Source organism: Mobula birostris, chromosome 13 (assembly GCF_030028105.1).
Source record: "Mobula birostris isolate sMobBir1 chromosome 13, sMobBir1.hap1, whole genome shotgun sequence".
In the NCBI taxonomy this organism is placed as follows: Eukaryota; Metazoa; Chordata; class Chondrichthyes; order Myliobatiformes; family Myliobatidae; genus Mobula; species Mobula birostris.
In genome coordinates, this window is record NC_092382.1 from 66,012,515 (window position 1) to 66,035,122 (window position 22,608).

Sequence of the window (22,608 nt, forward strand, 5' to 3'; positions counted from 1 at the left end):
AAGATGATGAGGGGCATTGATCGTGTGGATAGCCAGAGGTTTTTTTTTCCCAGGGCTGAAATGGCGAAGACAAGGTAGCGTAGTTTTAAGGTGCTTGGAAATAGATACCGAGGGGATGTCAGGGGTAAGTTTTTTACACAGAGAGTGGTGGGTGCGTGGAATACACTGCCAGCTATTTGTGTGAGAGTGTTTCAGTTACTGTGGGGCCAGGAACCCATGCAGCTCAGTGGGAACAGGGAATAATACCAATGGAGAGAGTCAGACTGAGCCAGGTCACAGATTGGAGATGGCAGAAATACCCCATTCTCATAGAGACAGGAAGAGGGTCAGAGAATTTGATGGTCATTCCAGATACCAGCACTGTGCCCATTTAGAAGATTTCTCTCTCCAACTTGTGTTGAACCTCACTATAACAGTGTGATGTCAGTTCACACCTTGACAACTCAAGTGATCTCAGCAGAAATGTTGTCCTACACCCACTGATAGATCTTGTAAATGTTTTTACAGGTTAAAAATGACAAGGAATTTGTCTACGGGAATCTCAAGAACAACATGCCAGTTTTGCGGTCCCTGTCCAGATATTTAAGAAGTGGAGCAAGGGATTCACTCGATCATCCTTCCTGCTCAGACTGTGGGAGGGATTGACTCGATCATCTGACCGACTGGCAAGTCTGTCATTTTACACAGGGGAGAGGCTGTTCAGCTGCTCAGACTGTAGGGGTGGATTCACTTGGTCATTTCAACTTAAGGTACATCAGGTAGTTCACATTGGACAAGGCCAATCTGTTCTGTGTGTGAGAAGTGATTCAGTCGATCATCCCACCTGTGGACACACCAGTCAGTTCACACAAGGCAGAGGCTGGTCATCTGCTGAATTTGTGGGGAAGGATTCACTCGGTCATTTGGCCTAATGGCTCCCCAGCGAGTTCATACCAGGGAGCAGCAGTTCACCTGCTCGGACTGTGGGAAGGGATTCATTAAATCATCTCAACTGAAGGTACATCAGCGAGTTCACACCGGAGAGAGGCCGTTCACCTGCTCAGATTGTGGAAAGAGATTCACTCTATCATCCAGCCTACTAATACACCAGCGATTTCACACTGGGGACAGGCCATTCACCTGCTCTGTCTGTGGGAAGGGATTCCATCGACCAGCTGACCTTCATAGACACCACCAATTTCACATAGGGGAGAAGCCGTTCACCTGCCCAGACTGTGGAAAAGGATTCACTTTACTATCTCACCTGCAGAGACACCAGTCAGTTCACACCAGGGAGAGGCCGTTCACCTGCTCAGTCTGTGGAAAGACATTCACCCAGTCATCCCACCTACAGCGACACCGGTCAGTTCACACAGGGGAGAGGCCGTTCACCTGCTCTGACTGTGGGAAGGGATTCACTCAGACAACTAGCCTACTGAGACACCAGCGAGTTCACACTGGGGAGAAGCTGTTCACCCGCTCAGAACGTGGGAAGGGATTCACTCGGTCATCTGATCTGCTGGCACACCAGCGAGTTCACAATGGGGAGAGGCCATTCACCTGCTCAGAATGTGGGAAGGGATTCACTTGCTCATCTCAACTGAAGGTACATCAGCGAGTTCACACTGGAGAGAGGCCGTTCACTTGCTCAGACTGTGGGAAGACCTTCACTCAATCATCCAACCTTCAGATGCACCAGCGAATTCACACTGGGGAGAAGCCGTTCACCTGCCCAATCTGTGGGAAGGGATTCATTCAGGCAGCTAGCCTACTGAAACACCAGCGAGTTCACATTGGGGAGAGGCCATTCACCTGCTCAGAATGTGGGAAAGGATTCACTCGGTCATCTGATCTGCTGGCACACCAGCGAGTTCACACTGGGGAGAGGCTGTTCACCCGCTCAGAACGTGGGAAGAGATTCTCTCAGTCATCTGATCCGCTGGCACACCAGCGGGTTCACAGTGGGAAGAGGCCATTCACCTGCTCAGACTGTGGGAAGGGATTCACTTGCTCATCTCAACTGAAGGTACATCAGCGAGTTCACACTGGAGAGAGGCCGTTCACTTGCTCAGACTGTGGGAAGACCTTCACTCAATCATCCAACCTTCAGATGCACCAGCGAATTCACACTGGGGAGAAGCCATTCACCTGCCCAGACTGTGGGAAGGGATTCACTCAGGCAGCTAGCCTACTGAAACACCAACGAATTCACACTGGGTAGTGGCGGTTCACGTGCTCAGACATTAGGAAGAGGTTCTCTCAGACAAATCAACCAAATGTGCATCATTGAGTTCACACTGGGGAGAGGCCATTCACCTGTGGTGAATGTGGGAAGGGATTCACTCAGTAATCTAACCTTGTGACACACTACCGGGTTCACACTGGGCAGAAAGTTTCAATAAGCTGCATGTCGGATATTTGTCCATTACCGTTGCTGAATGCAATTTTGAGAGTGACTGTCGGTGCTGAACTCTGCAATTATTGCTGCTGCTCACCACACCCAGTTCTGCACCCTGGTCACTGGGCATGGGAGGAGTTCCTTCTGCTGCATATTCACCTTTAATGGGACTGGAGTTTAATATTCTGGATCTGAGACAAATAAACCAGTTCTATTTTAAACTCTGTCTCCGGTACTTGGTGAATTTATAACATACCTAGTGTACAGTAGAGAGTCGACTCAGGCCGGCTGGACCCTGCCAGTGATTCTGTTCCACGACAGTCTTTTAAAATCCACCCCTGTTGTTCATCTCTCGCTCTCCCTGTGGTGATGGGTTCCAAACAGTCACCACTCTGTGGGTGAAGAGGATTCCCTTGAATTTTCTGCAGACTGACAAAATCAAGCTGCGGTTCTGTCTGAGATGTTCTTTGGCCCTCTAATCTCTCGGCTGAGGAAGAATGACATTGGTAGTTAACCTTATTGACAGCTCATTTCCACATTATGTGTCATTTTCCCTGCTTCTAAAGGCTTGTTAGAAAACACCACTGTCCTCTAAAGACTGAAAGCAGAATGGGAAACCATTAGTTAGATGTTCAACGGTGCAGGGTCAGAAACCAGAGGCGGGTCTGCACAGGGCAGAGTTTGGAGATCTGGACGATGGTCAGGGTAAGAACGTATGATGAGGAGAAGGGAATGTATGATGAGGGGCGTGACATCGAATGACAGAGTAACAACTTTTGGAAGCTGACTGACAGAGAAAATAATTTGGTTGTCTGACTGATGACACAAACAATGCCTGTGGTGAGGTGCTCCATTGGTCGAGGAACATGTGTGTGTTGGGAATGGTTTTATCTATTGAGAGAGTTGTTCCTGCTTGTTTATCCTGTAATGTTATATCCGGATGGTTATTATGGTTTGTCCTATCTGAAATAATGTATTGATTATCATATAATTTGTAAGATTTTGACTCCAAAACTGGATCTGACTTGAATTTATTGGTCCTTTATGAAGTGATAGAGGGCTTTCAGAAGTTTGTATTTTAAAGCAAGATTTTGGTGAATGGTATTTGTCACTTGATTGTACCTGAGTAATTAATCAGATTGAGTTAAACTGCTGCAGGATCCCAGAATATATTGCATTGTGTCTGGTTTCTCTTGGCATTTTCTGCATTTGTTGCCTGGTTTATTTGTCTTTTATACATTTTTGAGTTTTTAAAATGTTAACCACCTTGTCCTGTAGTTCCCCAAGGAACCCCTGTTTCTGGGAAGAGACCTCCAACTCTGAGTCAGACGTACAATGCTTCCTTGTCACCGTCTAGTCTGCTCAGATCATTGGGATGTCTCCCATGGAGTGTCATCCTCATTCCACTCGTTAGCTTTTTGCCATAGTGATGAATAATTTTTCTGAGTTGGCCTCTCATTTAAGTTTCCTGGTCTGTATTTCTTATCCGAATTGCATATACCTGCATGGTGTGCTGAATCCTGTTTATATTGTATGAAGATATATACTTTAGAAAGCATATCAGATCGTTGGGTGGTAGCTCTTCCTCCTTCTGTCCTCGATAGTGTTAATCTAAGTGTGTTTGAGTGTAAATAGTCTTTTCTAAATTTGTCATTTCAGTTTTTTTGTAAAGTTTCCAGATTGGAATGGGACCAAGATATTTACCTAAAGAATACGATAATATGGGTACAGCGAAAGTGTTTATTGCCTTTGTTGTAAGCATTGATCCTGTGGATAAGACATTAATCACATGGACACCAGAGGATTTTTCCCAGAGTTGAAATGGCTAACACGTGGGAGCATAACTTTATGGTGCTTGGAAATGGGTACAAAGGGGATGTCAGAGGTAATTTTTTCACAAAGAGCATGGTAGGTGCATGGAATGCACTGCAGGATAAGGGGGTAGTAGTGTATACTATACAATCTTTTAAGAGACTCTTAGACATGTACATGAAGCTTAGAAAAATAAAGGACATTACGGTAGAGTAGATTACATGGCAGGCAGAGTATTGTGGGACAAAGAGCCTGTAATGTGCTGTAGATTTCTATTTTCTCTGTTCTATTTGTTATACCATGGATGTCTGCTTGGTAAATGTTCTTAAGCCTTGAAGCAAACGTTGTTAGAAGTTTTCCTTTTTGCTCTATTTTTCTATTGTCATTGTTTTTTGGTATTCCAGATAGCTGGGTGTCAAGAGTCCTGATGAAGGGTCTTGGCCCCAAACGTTGATTCTCATCCATAGATGCTACCTGACTTGCTGAGCTCCTCCAGCACTTTGTGCGTATTGCTCCAGACATCCAGCATCTGCAATATCTCGTGTCCCAGATACTGGTATGTTTATCGAAAGGACACGCAGGCAGGGAAAGAGGGTGGTGTGGCTCTGTTGGGAAAAAATCAAATCAAATCATTAGAAAGAGGTGACATACGGTTGGATGATGTTGAGTCATTGTGGATAGAACTAAGGAACAGCAATGGTGAAATGACCCTGATGGGAGTTTTCTGAAGATCCCCATACAGTAGGAGGTATATTATCCACAATTTACAACAGGAGAAAGAAAATGCATGCCAAAACAGCAATGTTACAATAGTCATGAGAGATAGTCATGCAGATATATTGGGAAAATCAGGTAGGTGCAGGATCCCAAGAGGGGGATTTCCTACGATGCCCTCAAGATGGCTTTTTAGAGCAGCTCCTGGTTGAGCCCAGCTGGGGATCAGCTATTCTCAATTGGGTGTTGTGCAATGAACAGGAATTAATTAGAGCACTTAAGGAGAAAGAACCCACAGGGGCAAGTGATCGTAAAATATTGGAGTTCATCCTGAAATGTGAGAAGGAGAAGCTGCTGTACTCTCTGTACACCCATGATTGTGTAGCCAAGTTTCCATCGAACTCAATATATCAGTTTGCTGATGACACAACAATTGTAGGCCGTATCTCGGGTAATGATGAGTTTGAGTACAGAGAGGAAATTAAGAACCTGGTGGCATGTTGTGAAGACAATAACCTATCGCTCAACGTCAGCAAGACGAAGGAATTGGTTTTTAAATCAGAAGGAGTAGTGGACAGCACGACTCCATTTACATCGGTGGTGTGCAAGTGGAACAGGTCAAAAGCTTTAAGTTCCTCAGGGTCAATATCACAAATGTCCTGACTTGGTCCAACCAAGCACAGTTCACTGCCAAGAAGGCCCACCAGCACCTTTACTTCCTGAGGAAACTAAAGAAATTTGGCCTGTCCCCTAGAACCCACAGTCATTTTTATAGATGACCGTAGAAAGCATTCTTCTAGGGTGCATTACAACCTGGTATGGAAGTTGTCCTGTCCAAGACGGGAAGAAGCTGCAGAAGATCGTGAACATGGCCCAGCACATTACACAAACCAATCTTCCGTCCGTGGACTCACTTTACACCGCGTGTTGTTAGAGCAGTGCTGCCAGGATAATCAAGGACACGACCCACCCAGCCAACACACTTTTCGTCCCCCTTCCCTCCAGGAGAAGGCTCAGAAGCTTGAAGACTTGAACGGCCAAATTTGGGAACAGCTTCTTTCCAAATGTGATAAGACTGCTGAATGGATCCTGACCCAGATCTGGGCCATGCCCTCCAAATATCCGGACCAGCCTCTCGGGTTTTTTTGCACTACCTTACTTTCCATTTTTCTATTTTCTATTTATGATTTATAATTTAAATTTTTAATATTTACTAATTTTTACTATTTGTAATATTTAATATTTGTAATCCAGGGAGTGGGAAGCAAAGAATCAAGTATCAGTGTGATGATTGTACGTTCTAGTATCAATTGTTTGGCGACTATAAAGTATAAAGTATATGTTTTCCAGGTCAACCACTCACCTCCCACCCCTGTCACCATTTCCACCTTCCCACCTCCCCCTCACCTGGATCCACCTCTCACTCCCCAGCTCTTGCCCCATCCCCACCCCTCACCTCTTTTCTCGGACTATTTCCCGTCCACTCTCAGTCCAGAGGGAGGGTCTCGGCCCGAAATGTTGACGGTCCATTTCCCTCCACAGATGCTGCCCGACCCACTGAGTTCCTCCGGCAGTTTGTTCTTTGGTCTGTGTGACCCGTGTTAGTGTGGGGAGCGGGATTTTACACCATATTCCCGGTGCAATCTCAACAAAACACAAATAATTGTCACTTTGCCCGGACCATCGGCCCCGCTTGCAGGGCAACAGTCTGCCGGTGTTTGCCCCCCAATGTGGTGAATCGCCACCACCGTGGGCTCAGACATTTCCACAGATGAGCCCCTCCTGTCCCCACCGGGACAAACATCCTGTCCGCCCCCTCTCTCACCGTCTTCATCCTCTCGCTCCCCGGGGAACCGGCATCAAACCGACGGGCCGAGCGGTCTCCTCCTACCTCTCAGCGATACATCAGACTCCGGCCGCAGGAGACGCTTCACAAACGCCCCAACTTCCCTCGGAGGGAAATGGAAATAAATCAGAAAGCGGACGTTCACTTTGGGATTTTGTTCCGATTTGACGGGCAGGTCGCAATGCGGCAGGAGACCGGGTAACGCCCTCTCGGCTGGTCCGCCTCCACTATTGGGTGTGACAGTGATTGACATCGCTTCGCACCAATGGGAATAGCGCAGCTCTGCAATCAACTCAATTCCTCTGTTGACTGTTCGGGTGGTGGGCGTGCCTCGCGCTCAGTAGCTCAGCCGTTAAACCGAAAAAGCTCGAGCACAGCAGCGCGTGTGTGACGTAAGGCACCGTGCTCGTGACAGCAGATGCAGATACGGGGAGACCATGGGTGACGTCAGGCGCGTGGGGGGGCTGTTGTGTGAAGTCACGTGAGGGGGGCGCTTCAATTTTAAAACACCTTTTGTTGGGTCTGATCTGGAACAACAAAATTAAATTCGGGTTTCATCGGGAGCGGATCCGGTGTTGTGAGATGTGTCCGGCTGTGCCGTGTTGTTGGTGGAGTGGGCAGCGGGGTGTTTGTCTCCGGGCTCTCCTCAGCCCCGGTTTTCACTTTGCGACCGAGCCCGGGCCGTGGATCAATTCCTTGTGGTTCTGCAGGGGGTTTGGGGCGAAGGGACAGTCTGTCTGTCTGTCTGTCTGTCTGTGTGGGTCGGGGTTATGAGTGGGTCCCGGGACAAATTAACTTGTAAACACCGCACCATCTGGTGAATTGGATCAGACAGCTTCGCTCGCCTGTCCTTTCAGGAAACAACAATTCTCTCTTCATATTAATGACTGTCTAAACTTGCTGTGAACAAGATTCTGTGTTACAAGATTGTGAGTTACAGAGTCTAGGACAGCTGTCACCGTCATGGGCTGCGAGTGCAGACAGGGATTGGGGTCACTGAGCTGTGCATCAGAGAAGGACACGGGTTTGTACAGCCTCCTGTGGGGTAGAAATGTCCACACGGTGAATTCGGATCTGCTGGCACATCGGGAGTCTGAAAGGGAAAGGGAATAGGGAAGGGGCTGAGCAGAGAGTTTTAACAGGGGAACCTGTTCAGGGGTGGAGGGGTACAGGAGCTGTCTGATAGATCGTTTTTAATTGTTTTTTATAATCTCACAGATGGTGACTGAGGAAGGAGCTCGTTGACGGAGGATATCCGGAGGCGAGCAGCTCAGATACGGAATCAGGAATTGAATTGCATTGACTTAATTTCTTACCTCCATCAGGAGTAAAAATCTTTACGTTACGTCTCCATCTAAATGTGCAACGTGTAATCATTGTAATTTATAATAAATAAAATAGACAATGTAATATAGTGTACACTCAGATCAGCGTGAGTTCATCAGTCTGACGGCCTGGTGGAAGAAGCTGTCCCAGAGCCTGTTGGTCCTGGCTTTTCTGTTGCGGTACCGCTTCCCGGATGGTATCAGGAGAGTGACAGTGTTGTGATTTTCTGTGTCACGGGTACAGACAGTCGTCTCAAGTGAGGAGTTTGTGTGGAGATGCAGCTTCTCTGGAGGTGGAGGAAAGAGGACCCACCAACAGGTGGAACCAGCTGTGGGAAGACATGGTTTGTCAGGTCATACGATGAGCTGAATGTACCATAACCTTCAGACTGAATCAGAAAACCATTCTGAGGTTATTTGACATGTCAGAAGCAGGGGAGATGTGATCACATGTGCAGAGGGCAGGGGTTGTGTCTCCATCAGACCCTCAGTGAGACGGTTCAAATTACAATGTGCAGGGATGAAAGCACAGTGTTTGGGGCCGGATTTAATCACTGATTCTGACACAGTGAGAGGGTTAGTTTTGCTGTAAGGAGGAAACATGAATGGAGAAAGAGACAGGAACTTCATCAATTCTACACGGGTCCCATTTATCAGCACTTGGCTCTTAGCTGACTGTATCTCGGCAGTTTCTTTCTTTTTTCTTTTCAAATCTTTTTATTATTATTATATTATTCAAAAATAACACGAGTACATCAAATTAAGCAACACAATGTCTAGAGGAAAAAAAACATTATTTTAAAGATTGAAAAATGTTGCTGATAATTTAAAAAAAAAACTACTAAGCAGAAAATCTGGGATAAAACCCCATTAGGTGTACAACCCGGAGCCATGCGTCCTACAAAAAGCCTCTAAAAATAAACATCAAACCGCCAGCAAGAAAAAAAATATATACCAAAAATTTACAATTAGATCATGGAGGAAATCTATCAATTAACTCAAATGATAATAACGAGCAAATGAACCCCATCTTTTCTCAAAATCAAATAAAGGTTCAAAGGTTCGACTTCTAATTTTCTCCAAACTAAGACATAGCATCACTTGAGAGAACCATTGTGACAAAGTGGGAGCTGATGTATCCTTCCACTTCAACAAAATGACCCTCCTAGCTATCAATGTAACAAATGCAATAACATGATGGTCAGACATAGAGATATCACGGATATTTTGAGGAATTATTCCAAAAAGCACAGTTAATTTGCTAAATTGTAAATTAATTTTAAGTGCTTTAGAAATTGTCGAAAAAACTGACATCCAGTACTGTTCCTGTATAGAACAAGACCAAAATATGTTGTCATCGTCCGGTCCATAAAGACGGTATTCCGGTTCACGGTCCGGTCCATCGACCCCTGATCCAGGTTTTCCTGTCTACACTGGACATCTGGTAGATCATCAAGTTTCGGGCCGACCAAAGAGCGTCTTTCACCGAGCTGATCTGCCAGCAGCACCGGACGTTTTTTTGTGTGTTTTTTTTTTGGAGTTCCAAACAATCACACTTTATCTAAACAGTACAATTCCAAATTCAAATACTTTAGGTCAACTGCCCACACTCAGTGATTTTAACCGTGGCTTTTGGTGTTCCATTCATGGTGCCACATCTCTCCATCTTCCTTACCACATCCATTCCTTCTACCACAGATCCAAACACAACATGTTTCCCATCCAACCAGCTGCTCCCTGTGATGCATATGAAGAACTGGGAACCATTTGTATTTGGTCCAGCATTGGCCATGGACAGGATGCCTGGCCCCGTGTGCTTCAGCTGAAAATTCTCATCTTTAAACTTCTCCCCATAGATGGACTTGCCTCCAGTGCCGTCATGTTTTGTGAAGTCGCCACCCTGGCACATGAAGCCAGGAATGATTCTGTGGAACGTTGAGCCTTTGTAACCGAAACCCTTCTCGCCTGTGCATAATGCACGGAAGTTTTCTGCAGTCTTTGGGACAATATCTGGTCTTAGCTCCATCACTAGGCGACCCTGGGGTTTATCCCGAATAGAGATGTCCATAAAAACCTCGGGGTTTTTGCCGGCCATGGTTCTGCAGTTTCCGAGGTCGGAGAAAAACGCAAGCGGCAAGCTGTACACTGCCTTTGTCACTGTGCGACGATGCAGCCAAAAAGCGGAGAAGCGATACCCACAACTGTCCGGACCCTTTCGGATCCTGCTAGTCTTCCCTCTATTAAGTTAGACCGACTGTCTACAGGACACCGATTTATCCTACTTCTCTCCAACGTTTGAAGTAGGTTTGGTGTAATTTCTCTCAATCTTTGACAGAAGTTGTCTTTTTCTCCCTCGTCGCGAAAGCTCTTTTCGAATATAGCTGATCGTGTAAAATAGCTGATATTTCACCAACCAAATGAGAGAGGCGGACCTGGTTTGTATGAATACTCCTCCTCTCAGCTGATAGTCCTGTCGAACTGTTCCGCCCGCCCTCTCTAGCGTCTGATGTCAGTGCAAGCACTCATTTAAGGAGGTATTTCTTAACTTACAGCAAAAGTCTGGAGGAAGAAACGCCCCACGAAAAGGGTGAACCATCTGTGGAGAATTCCCAAGGAAGTTAGGATGCTATATCTTTGAAATAATATACGTTGTAATGAGGATTAATTAATTGATGGTAGTCAAGAGGACTGGGAAAGTTTAAAACTACAAGGTATGCCACAAAAATTGTAAAGAATGTGGGACACATGAGTAAATTATTAAAAATATTGATGGGGTTTTTACAGAAATACAAGCAAAAAGCCAAAAGTAATGTTGGTTTTTGAGGCTCATTGTAAAATTGGGAATGAGAAGGTACAGATTCTAAATAATGAAAGTAATAACAGATTGCAAAGGTCTGTAGGGAGAGAGATTTTTTTTATTTTTATCAGTGAAAAAGTACAGGACAAATTTGTATCTTTACAAATGAGTGGCATCAGAGATAGTGGATGCATTGGTTGTAATCTGAGGAGACCGGATGTATGTTCTCAAATTTGTTGAAAATATAAAGATAAGTGGCTTATCAGGTGAGCCTGCAACGTGATGAGCACAGGTTAAGTGGATGAGCAGGAAAGTGGCCTTTGAAATATAATATAGAACAAAATATGAAGTTGCCTGCCTGCTCTGGAAAGAAGAAAGACAAACCTGATTGTTAAATAGAGAGGTGTTTAGAGAATGTTGCAGTGCAAACTCAATCTCTAGCACACAAAAAGGGTGTGTAGGTTAAACAAATATGCAGAAAGGCCAATGGAATGTTGGCCTTTATTGTAAGGGTTATGGAATACAAGGGTAAGGATATTTTGTAGCAACTTTATTGGGAGCTCCTGAGACAACACCTGGCGTTCTGTGTACAGTTTAGATCTCGTCTTTAATAAAGGACATACTTGAATCAGGGGATTCACATATGGGGACGAGGGGTGAGCGTGTAGGGAACAATGAGAAGTGATCTTACTGAAGCAAGATTCTGAGGGTGTTGTCAGACAAGATGCTGAGACGATGTTTCTCCAAGTGAGGATATCGAGAAAATGGGATATAGTTTGAGTAATTGGTTTCCCATTGATCAGGAGATGAAGACGAATTTCTTCTGCAGGTTGTGATCCTTTGGAATTCTCCACGTTAAGAGTTATGGTAGAGCCATAGAATATACAATATATTGTAGGCATATGAACTACATGGAAATCTACAGGTGCAGAGAGAGAGTTGGAAAGTAGTGTAGAGGCCAAAACCAGATCAATAATGATCTTATTGCATGGGGAAGCAGGAATGAAGAGCCATTTGGCTCATGCTCTGTTTCTGATGCATTTAACTCAATGGATCATTCAGAAGTTTTGCAATGTACACAACTGTTTTGTATTTGATCATAGGGTACAATTGGCACGTTGGAGAATCCATCTACTTGGGCACCTGAGTGAAATGAGGCCTGGGATTTGAGATTAAATTTAAGCATGATGTAAAATGACATAATTTCAGACAATATTAATGATTTGCGAACTGATCCCAAGTTCAGCCTTTGATTAATGTGATCTGCCTTCCCACAGAGCCTGACGTGGGGATGCCCGAGGCAGATGCTGATGGGTTTTTCCAGCAGCTGATAGCAGGAGTGGTAAGTGCTCCTCATCATTTATCCCTTTGTTTTAAGTGAGTGTTCATGACGTGCAGCAGCAGTTTTCTCTATTTCGACGTACATTACTGAGCATGATCATAGATGGATTGACCTGCCCATGTTTGCTCTCGAAGAGCTTTGTCTGCCAGAATTGAACTAGCACTATAACCAGCAGTAAGGAGGTTAACAGTGCTTTGTCCCAATTTTCAAATGAGATCAATTTTGGAGCTCACCATAGTTCCCTTTGACAGTAAAATGCTGTTCATGGATGGGTGACCTCCCAAAGCATCTTCAGAAGTTTCATCATTCTTCCAGGCCAGCCTTCATACTCAACTTTCATATCGGCACTGGAAGTCTAGTGTGCACCCAGATTAAGTCACAAAATATTCTCTGAACCGATTGTCCAGCAATTGTATCTGACTTATTAGTGTCACTAATTCTGCCAGAAATCTGTTCCATTTCTACGATTGATATTTTGTGGGCTTGGAGAATTAGAAAAAGATGTAAATTCAGAATACCTGATTTATATTTGTCTTTGCCTACTTTCAGGAATATCTTCACAGCAATGGAATTACACACAGGGACATCAAACCAGAGACTCTGTTACTTGATGACCAAGGTATAAGGATGCAAATCTCTTCACTTTTATTGTGTAATAGAACAAAAATTGGGTATCGTTATGCCTTATTCACAGCATTTGAGACATTTAGACAATAGGTGCAGGAGTAGGCCATTCGGCCCTTCGAGCCAGCACCGCCATTCACTGTGATCATGGCTGATCATCCACGATCAGTACCCAATTCCTGCCTTATCCCCATACCCTTTGATTCCACCATCTTTAAGAGCTCTATCCATCTCTTTCTTGAAAGCATCCAGAGACTTGGCCTCCACAGCCTTCTGGGGCAGAGCATTCCATACATCCACCACTCTCTGGGTGGAAAAATTTTTCCTCAACTCTGTTCTAATTCTTAAACTGTGGCCTCTGGTTCTGGACTCACCCATCAGCGGGAAAATGCTTCCTGCCTGCAACGTGTCCAATCCCTTAATAATCTTATATGTTTCAATAAGATCCCCTCTCAGCCTTCATAATTCCAGAGTATGCAAACCCAGGCGCTCCAATCTTTGAACATATGACAGTCCCGCCATCCAGGGAATTAACCTTGTGAACCTACGCTGCACTCCCTCAATAGCAAGAATGTCCTTCCTCAAAATGGAGACCAAAACTGCACACAGTACTCCAGGTGTGGTCTCACCAGGGCCCTGTAGAGCTGCAGAAGGACCTCTTTGCTCTTATACTCAATTCCCCTTGTTATGAAGGCCAGCATGCTATTAGCTTTTGTCAGTGCCTGCTGTACTTGCGTGCTTGCTCTCAGTGACTGATGTACAACAACACCTAGATCTCGTTGTGTTTCCCCTTTTCCTAACTTGACTCCATTTAGATAATAATCTGCCTTCCTTTTCTTACCACTAAAGTGTTTAACCTCACATTTATCCACATTAAGCTGCATCTGCCCTATCACCCAGCCTATCTAAGTCACCCTGCATTCTCATAACATCCTCCTCACATTTCACACTGCCACCCAGCTTTGTGTCATCGGCAAATTTGCTAATGTTACTTTTAATTCCCTCATCTAAATCATTAATATATATTGTAAACAGCTGCGGTCCCAGCACTGAACCCTGTGGTACCCCACTGGTCACCGCCTGCCATTCCGAAAGGGACCCGTTAATCGCTACTTTGTTTTCTGTCAGCCAGCCAATTTTCAATTCATGTCAGTACTCTGCCCCCAATACCATGTGCCCTAATTTTGCCCACTAATCTCCTGTGTGGGACTTCATCAAAGGCTTTCTGAAAGTCCAGGTACACTACATCCACTGGCTCTCCCTTGTCCATTTTCATAGTTACATCCTCAAAAAATTCCAGAAGATTAGTCAAGCACGATTTCCCCTTTGTAAATCCATGCTGACTCGGACCAACCTGTTACTACTATCCAGATGTGTTGTAATTTCATCTTTTATAGTTGACTCCAGCATCTTTTCCACCACCGAAATCAGACTAACCGGTCTATAGTTTCCTGTTTTCTCTCTTCCTCCCTTCTTGAAGAGCGGGACAACATTAGCCACCCTCCAATCCACAGGAACTGATCCTGAATCTATAGAACATTGGAAAATGATTACCAATGCTTCCACGATTTCTAAAGCCACCTCCTTAAGTACCCTGGGATGCAGACCATCAGGTCCTGGGGACTTATCAGCTTTCAGACCCAACAGCCTGTCCAACATCATTTCTTGCCTAATATAAATTTCCTTCAATTCATCCATTACCCTAGTTCTTTTGGCCACTATTACATCTGGGAGATTGTTTGTGTCTTCCCTAGTGAAGACAGATCCAAAGTACCTGTTCAACTCATCTGCCATTCCCTTGTTCCCCATAATAAATTCACCCGCTTCTGTCTTCAAGGGCCCAATTTTGGTCTTAACTATTTTTTTTTCCTTTTCACATACCTAAAGAAGCTTTTTACTATCCTCCTTTATATTCTTGGCTAGTTTACCTTCATACCTCATTTTTTTCCTCCACATATTGCCTTTTTATTTACCTTCTGTTGCTCTTTAAACGTTTCCCAATCCTCCGGCCTCCCACTCGTCTTTGCTATGTTATACTTCTCTTTTATTTTTAGAACTATACTCAAGCCCTCAGCAACAATATTCGTACCAGTTGACAATGATGAAAAGCTGAATGGGTCTTGAGTCAGTGATCGTTTCTGTATCTTTGTTCTCTTTGCTCAGTGTGCAAAGCATTTCTAGCAACGTAACAGGCTGAGATGTGCACATTCTTCAATAACTGCAGTCATCTCCATGCTATCTGATGGTGAGCATTTGTTGGATACGGTTAAACAGTTTTGAGATCCATTAGCCCATGTGGGAGGAGGCTGCCCATCAAGCTTGAACATTTCCCCGCATGTCACCGAAACTTTGGAACTAGAGCTTTGCTCTTCAGAGCAACATCTGAATCAATGGGAGTGCTGCAGACCATGGGTCTATTTGTTCGATGTGTATGCTAAGGGAAGGTGGTAGGGGTTCCAGCTGAATTTATTATTTTTCTCCCATTCCCCTCCAGTTTACCTCAAATTCATTTAATGGTGTTTTGACCTCGGCAAGTCTGGTGATTGAACAGACCGTTTTGGTTCTGCAGTAAGAAGATTTTGGGCAGGGTTCAACCCTGGTTATTATTGAATGGTTTGTGATATTTGGGAAATGCCCATGGCTGTGTTGGGTGTGCGATGGTTTAAAGTAGTGGTCACCAACCTTTTTAAGCCCAAGATCCCCTACCTCGACCTAGTGAAAGGCAAGATCTACCTACTAAATCGTTTGGAGAAAAAACAGCTCAGATTGTACTTCCAATTTGTGGCCTTTTATTTGGGCGAATTGTATTTGAATTACATAAAATACTTTTTCGTGCCGAAATGCTTTACGCCAAAGAAACAATTACCATTAATTTATATGGAAAAAAAAATTTGAGCGTTTCCAGACCCAAAAAAATAACCTAACAAATCATACCAAATAACACTTAAAACCTAAAATAACAGTAACATATAGTAAAAGCAGGAATGATATGATAAATACACAGCCTATATAAAGTAGAAATAATGTATGTACAGTGTAGTTTCACTGAACAGAATCGCCAAACACGATTTGTAGAAAAGAATCGCCACATACACGCATGCACACATCATGCACGCGCACAGAGGTGCCCCCGGCCGGCCGGTCGGCAAGAATATTGTCAATATTAAACCGGTCTGCGGTGCCAGAAAGGTTGGGGTCCCCTGCCTTTGACCACAGGGCCACCAGGCAGTGGTCAACACGTAATGTCCTGCAAGCCCTGCGGGAGAAGGACGTGATGGACACAGTGGGGTGGTTCCCTGAGCAGACCGTCCAGTTCATCTGGCAAAATGCCTCATCGCCAGACCTCACCAACAGGCACCAGGACCTCGCCTGGCTGGCGGTGAGAGGGGCCCTCCCAGTCAGAGCCCTCCTGTACGCCCGGGACGTCGTCTTCACACCCCGTTGCCCATGGGAGGACTGCAATGAGGAGGAGTCTGTGAACCACATCTTGTACACTGAGTTCACAGAGAGGGTGTGGAGCAGGATGGAAGGGACGGTATCGAGACTCATGCCCAACAACTGAGTAACCGAGGATCCCTGATTTATGGGCTGCTCTTGGGGATGCACAGGGAGACCAACATCCGGTGCTGCTGGCAGAACATCAACTCGGTGAAAGACGCTCTTTGGTCGGCCCAAAACTTGATGATCTACCAGCACATGGAGATGTCCGTGGGAGAATGCTGCCGACTGACACATTCTCGGCTGCAGGAGTACGTGCTGAGGGACGCACTGAAACTCGGTGCAGCCACCGCAAGGGCCCGGTGGGGAAGGGCCACAGTTTAAGATTCGTCACCTGTGGGAGTGGGAGGGTCGGGTGGGCAGTGTACACCTCATCAGCAGTATGGATAGTTGAATCAACATCGTGTCACAGGAGTGGCTAGAAATGGAGAAAGGTATTGACTGTAATGGAACTTCGATAAAGGAATGAGAGTCAACGCCTGGCTTTTTATTGTAAATAAGTTTTATTTTTGACTAAGGTTTGAGAGTCAACGAATGATATATTGTAAACGTCTTTATTTTGAACAAGGACTGAGAGTCAATGCATGATTTATTGTAAATAACTATTGACTAAAGACTCAGTCAACAATTTTTTTTTGTAAATAACTTTATTTTGTAGTATTTCTGAATAAAGTACATTTTTGGAGAAAGTTAGTGAAGTGTCTTCTGTGGCCGGAGCCTGATCCTTCACTGAGAGGTGGGAGGAGACCACTCGACCCATTGGCGATTCCGGCTCCCCTGGTTGGGAAGGAAGGATCCCAGCAGAAGATGGCAGGGGGAGGATTTTATTGGAAGGATGAAGATGGTGAGAGAGGGGGCGGACAGGATGTTTGTTCCGGTGGGGGCAGGAGGGGCTCATCTGTGGAAATGTCTGTGCCCACAGTGGTGGCGAGCAGTGGACTTCACCACATTGGGGGGCAAACACCGGCAGACTGTTGTCCCGCAAGCGGGGCCAATGGTCCGGGAAAAGTGACAATTATTTGTGTTTTGTTGAGATTGTACCGGGAATATGGTGTAAAATCCCGCTCCCCACACTAACACGGGTTATACAGACCAAAGAACAAACTGCCGGAGGAACTCAGTGGGTCGGGCAGCATCTGTGGAGGGAAATGGACCGTCAACATTTCGGGCCGAGACCCTCCCTCTGGACTGAGAATGGATGGGAAATAGTCAGAGAAGAGAGGTGAGGGGTGGGGATGGGGCAAGAGCTGGGGAGTGAGACGTGGATCCAGCTGAGGGGGCAGGTGGGAAGTTGGAAATAGTGACAGGGTTTGGAGGTGTTCTGTTCACTGTTCAGTCTGCTGGCTGGGCTCATTACCCAACCCCCGATGCAGTACAGGCCTTCCGCTTGTTGGACAATACACATGTTGCATTAAGATGCGCCTAACAAATTCTACATCTAAATCACTTACAGTCAGCAGGTCCCAGTTTATATTTGTCCGTTCGTTCGCCATGTGCTGTGTCACATGATGTAGGTGGTTGTGGCCTTTCCATGACTGATTGCTCAGCAATTTTTCTACTGCGGTGGTTTGCCATTGCTGCTTTCTGGGCAGTGTCTTTTCAAGATGTTGGGATTATCAGTACTGTTCAGAGACAGCCGTTATCAGTACTCTTCAGAGACAGCCGTTGTCAGTACTGTTCAGAGACAGCCGTTATCAGTACTGATCAGAGACAGCCATTATCAGTACTGCTCAGAGACAGCCGTTATCAGTACTCTTCAGAGACAGCCGTTATCAGTACTGGTCAGAAACAGCCGTTATCAGTACTCTTCAGAGACAGCCGTTATCAGTACTGGTCAGAGACAGCCGTTATCAGTACTGTTCAGAGACAGACTGCCCGGTGTCAGTGGACACATTAGCAGAACTTGTGACACGCGCTGGCTACTCATAAGATCCCATGGCTTCACATCACCCTGATCGGGGTGGCGGGAGGGGTTGTGCTAAGTAGGAGCAATGCCTCGCCCAAGGGTGACATACAGGTCAGTGGAGGGAGGAAGAACCATCAAATTCATCCTTCCAAAGAGAATCACTCTACACTTTTCCATGTTGAACCCCATCTGGCACTTTTCATCCCTGTTCCGCATCCTGTCGATGTCCTGTTGTAAGCTACGACAATCTTCTATATTAACCACAACTCTAGCAATCTCCATATCATCTGCAAACTTACAAATTCCACCCTTCCACTTCCTCAAACAAATCATCTATTTAAAAAACTAAAAGCAGGGGATCACAGAACAGATCCCTGCACGTCACCACTGATCATACGCGTAATTATCATCTACCTTCTGCTGACAAAAGCCAATTCTGAATGCACCAGCTAGTTTCAAAGGACTCTGCCTCAGACAGCTGGGTTGTTGGAATGTGCCTCTGAAGCCTGACAGCAGACTAGCAAGTGAATGTTTGATAGAGCAGTCAGAAACCGGAGTTGCCAGCCTGAGTCAGGGCTTTGAGGATCCAGAGAGAGAGAGATGGGGTCTGGAGTTTATAAGGAGGAAGAATAGGAATCAGACCAGCATAATCTGCCTACATATGAAAACTCAGAAACATTTGGAAACTGGTTGTTCGAAAAAATGTGGTAATTTCTGCAAATTACTGGTGGTAATCAACAGATCAGGCAGCAAATGTGGAGAGGAATAAATAAACAACGTTTAGACCGAGCCCCTTCAGCATGCCCAGACTGTGTACTTCTCTGCTTAGTTGCTGCCTGAACTGCAGAGTTCCTCCAGCATTTTATGTGGGTGCGTCCCTGTATTTCCAGCAACTGCAGAATCTCTTGTGTTTTATATCTGCATTTGCAAGAGGATTGTACTTTGGCATTCGATACACAGAATGCATGATTTTATGGGAACCGGCTTCTACGTTAAAACAGCTGCTGATTTTTCTCTACACACAAAAAAAACAGAGGTATGGATTTGGAACCAGGGCTGGCAGTAATCTTTAATGGCACCGTGATTACCCATAAAGCCCTGTGCTAAAATATTCGCCGTCGCTGAAGCACCGATCAAATGCGGAGGCGTCGGGGTTGCGGACGGTCCCGAAAATCGCGCATGCGCGCAGTATACAAAAGACTTCAAACAATCGACTGCAGGTAAGAGCATTTCTCCGGGCGGTTTTCCAACACCTACTGAGGGTCAATTGCTGTCAGCTGCGGACTCCATGGCTAGCAATCCGGGCACGTCCCTCTCTCTCAGCCCCACGATCCGTACACGGGCCCCGGGGAGCTTCCGGCTGATGAGGGAATGGGAACCGATGGATCTCTCAAGACAGAGCTGAGCTCCAGCTTTCTAAATGCAAGGATTAGGAACTCGGAGAATGGGAACAAAATCTTTTACATCAGCAGGTGAGAAAATCACCTTTGTTCTACTTCCAATCACAAACAAGAGAAAATCTGCAGATGCTGGAAATTCAAGCAACGCGCAGAAAATGCTGGATGAATTCAGCATTAGTACTCTTTTCCATAGATGCTGCCTGGCCTGCTGAGTTCCTCCAGCAGTTTTTGACCTATTCTCTGTGCGTACATAATGACATCAAACAACTTTGCCCTGGGCAACAAGTCGCTTTCACACCACAAATGAGCCAGACTCCAACGAGACAGAATACAGCCCTTCCCTTCAGATTCATTGGCATTGCCATCAATGAGTTCACCACCGTCAGTCACCTGGGGGAGGGTTCAGGGGAAATATTTATGTACAATACAGAAACTGGTGTTACCTGAGTGATATTTGGAAATCTGCCTTTTTAAAGCATAATTTAGGAAGCAAATCACGTATGGAAAATGTGCAAAAGCTCTGGTGAGAAAATCCTTCATTACCCATTACAGGCCTGCTGCATAGGTTGTGTGAGAGTGCAGATGAACTCGATCAAACCCAGAGGAGATCAAAGTTCTTTTCGACAGTATTTGCTAGCTGTTAAAATGACTACCTCGCTATATAAAATTCAATTTGTCACTGGGTAAAAAATGCACAGTACAAGATTTATGTGCACACTGGTCATTACAAATTAGAGGGGACATTGATGGGAAGGTGGGGAGACCTCCAGTGTCTCTGATGCCCTCACCTACAAGATGTGCATCCAGCTGCAGCTTGTAACCCTGCACTTTAAGGAGTTGGAACTTGAAATGGTACTTGGTAAGTGGGAGGCATTCAGAAGTGAAATTTTGGGGTGTAAAGTTCGTATGAGCCTGCAAAAATAAAAATTGAAAGGTAACTGGTGTGGGGAACCTTGGTCTTTAAGAGATATTGAGGCCCCTTATATTTTGTTCCTCCAAATGGCTCAGTCTGTTGGGTCCTATCAAGACTCATTAATGACTACAATATCATAATTCCATGCCCTGAGCTCATCTGACTTTCTTTTTATATCATCGTCTGTTGATTTCTAAAAGCTTCCCAATAGTTTTTGTTCTTTTGTTTGCCCTGTCTTTGGATTGTACGTTAACTTTGGCTTCTCATTTCAGCCACAGTTGCGTCTTCCTGCCTTTCCAATGCTTCCACTTCTTTGGGATGTATCAATCACTCAGCTCTCAAATTGCTACCAGAAAACCCAGCCATTGCTGCTCCACTGTCATTCTTACCTTTTCCCTTCCAAACAAGTCTGCCATAGAAACATGGAGAAGTTCAGTACGGAAACAGGGTATTTGGCCCAACTAATCAATGCCGAAAAAACATTTAAGCTGTCTAATGCAACTACCTGCACAAGGACCATTGCCCTCCATACCCCTACCATCCAGGCTCCCGTCCAAATGTATTTTAAGTGGTGAAACTGAGCTCATATTTACCACTTGTGCTGGCATCTCATTCCACATTCTTATGACCATTTCAGTACAGAGCTTTTCCAAATATTCCCGTTAAATTTTCACCTCCCCCACTTACGCATGACCTCTGGTTGTCATCCCACCCAACCCCAGTGGAAAAAGCTGCTTGCATTTACCCTATCTATACCCTCATAATTTTGTATACTTCTAACAAATCCTTAAAGCAATGTATAATTTCCTTGTTTATCTTTAGAGCCATTTTTAGGTATATAAGATGATGAGGGGCATTGATCGTGTGGATAGCCAGAGGTTTTTTTCCCAGGGCTGAAATTGCTAAAACGAGGGGACATAGTTTTAAGGTGCTTGGAAATAGATACCAAGGGGATGTCAGGGGTAAGTTTTTTTTTTACACAGCGAGTCTTGGGTGCATGGAATGCACTGCCGGCTATTTGTGTGAGAGTGTTTCAGTTACTGTGGGGCCAGGCACCCATGCAGCTCAGTGGAAACAGGGAATAATATCAATGGAGAGAATCAAACTGAGTCAGTTCACAGACTGGAGATGACAGAAATGCTCCATTCTTATAGAGACAGGAGGAGCATCAGAGAATTTGTTGGTCATTCTAGTACCAGGTATGATATTGTGGCCATCACAGAGACGTGGCTAAAGGATGCATGTCTCTGGGAGCTGAACGTCCAAGGATACACGGTGTATCAGAAGGATAGGAAGGTAGGCAGAGGGGGAGGCGTGCCTTTATTGGTAAGAAATGATATTAAATCATTAGAAAGAGGTGGTATATGATTGGAAGGTGCAGAATCTTTATGGGTTGAGCTAAGAAATCGCAGGGGTAAAAGGACCCTGATGGCAGTTATTTATAGGCCTCCAAACAGCTACAGTGATGTGGACTAGAAATTACAACAGGAAATAGAAAAGGCTTGTCAGAAGGGCGGTGTTATGATAATTGTTGGGGATTTTAACATGCGAGTGGATAGGGAAAATGAGGTCGGCACTGGATCTCAAGAGAGAGAATTTGTAGAATGTCTGCGAGATGGCTTTTTAGAACAGCTTGTTGTTGAGCCCACTAGGGGATCGGATGTACTGGATTGGGTATTGTGTAATGAACCGGAGGTGATTGGAGAGATTGAGGTGAAGGAGCCCTTAGGAGACAGTTATCATAACATGATTGAGTTCACTGTGAAATTTGAAAAAGAAGCCGAAATCTGATATGTCGGTATTTCAGTGGAGTAAAGGAAATTACAGTGACATGAGAGAGGAACTGGCTAAAGTTGACTGGAAAGGGACACTGGCGGGAAAGATGGCAGAGCAGCAGTGGCTGAAGTTTATGCGAGAAATGAGGAAGGTGCAAGACAGGTATATTCCAAAAAAGAAATTTTGGAATGGAAAGAGGAAGCAACAATGGTTGACAAGAGAAGTCAAAGCCAAAGTTAAAGCAATGGAGGGGGCATACAAGGAAATAAAAATTAGTG

The 22,608-nt window shown here is 45.1% G+C and overlaps 2 protein-coding genes across 3 annotated transcripts in view; one reads left to right on the plus strand and one right to left on the minus strand.

Annotated features, from left to right (window-relative positions):
* The first annotated feature begins 512 nt into the window (after positions 1–512).
* The window catches only part of LOC140206916 (uncharacterized), a 79,112-nt gene continuing 57,016 nt past the window's right edge, over positions 513–22,608 (plus strand). Inside the window, exons 1-2 of one of the 2 annotated variants that reach the window (XM_072275193.1) lie at positions 513–2,005; positions 7,968–8,098. In XM_072275193.1, the coding sequence (XP_072131294.1) occupies positions 911–2,005; positions 7,968–7,994 (1,122 nt within the window). In that variant the 5' untranslated portion in view covers positions 513–910 and the 3' untranslated portion in view covers positions 7,995–8,098. Of the gene's footprint in view, positions 2,006–7,967; positions 8,099–22,608 lie in introns of those variants that run through there. The other variant, XM_072275194.1, reaches the window with a different exon arrangement.
* On the minus strand, positions 9,622–10,291 carry LOC140207664 (uncharacterized). Its single transcript, XM_072276220.1, has one exon. The coding sequence runs from the start codon at positions 10,167–10,169 to the stop codon at positions 9,666–9,668; it is 504 nt and encodes a 167-aa protein (XP_072132321.1). The 5' UTR covers positions 10,170–10,291; the 3' UTR covers positions 9,622–9,665.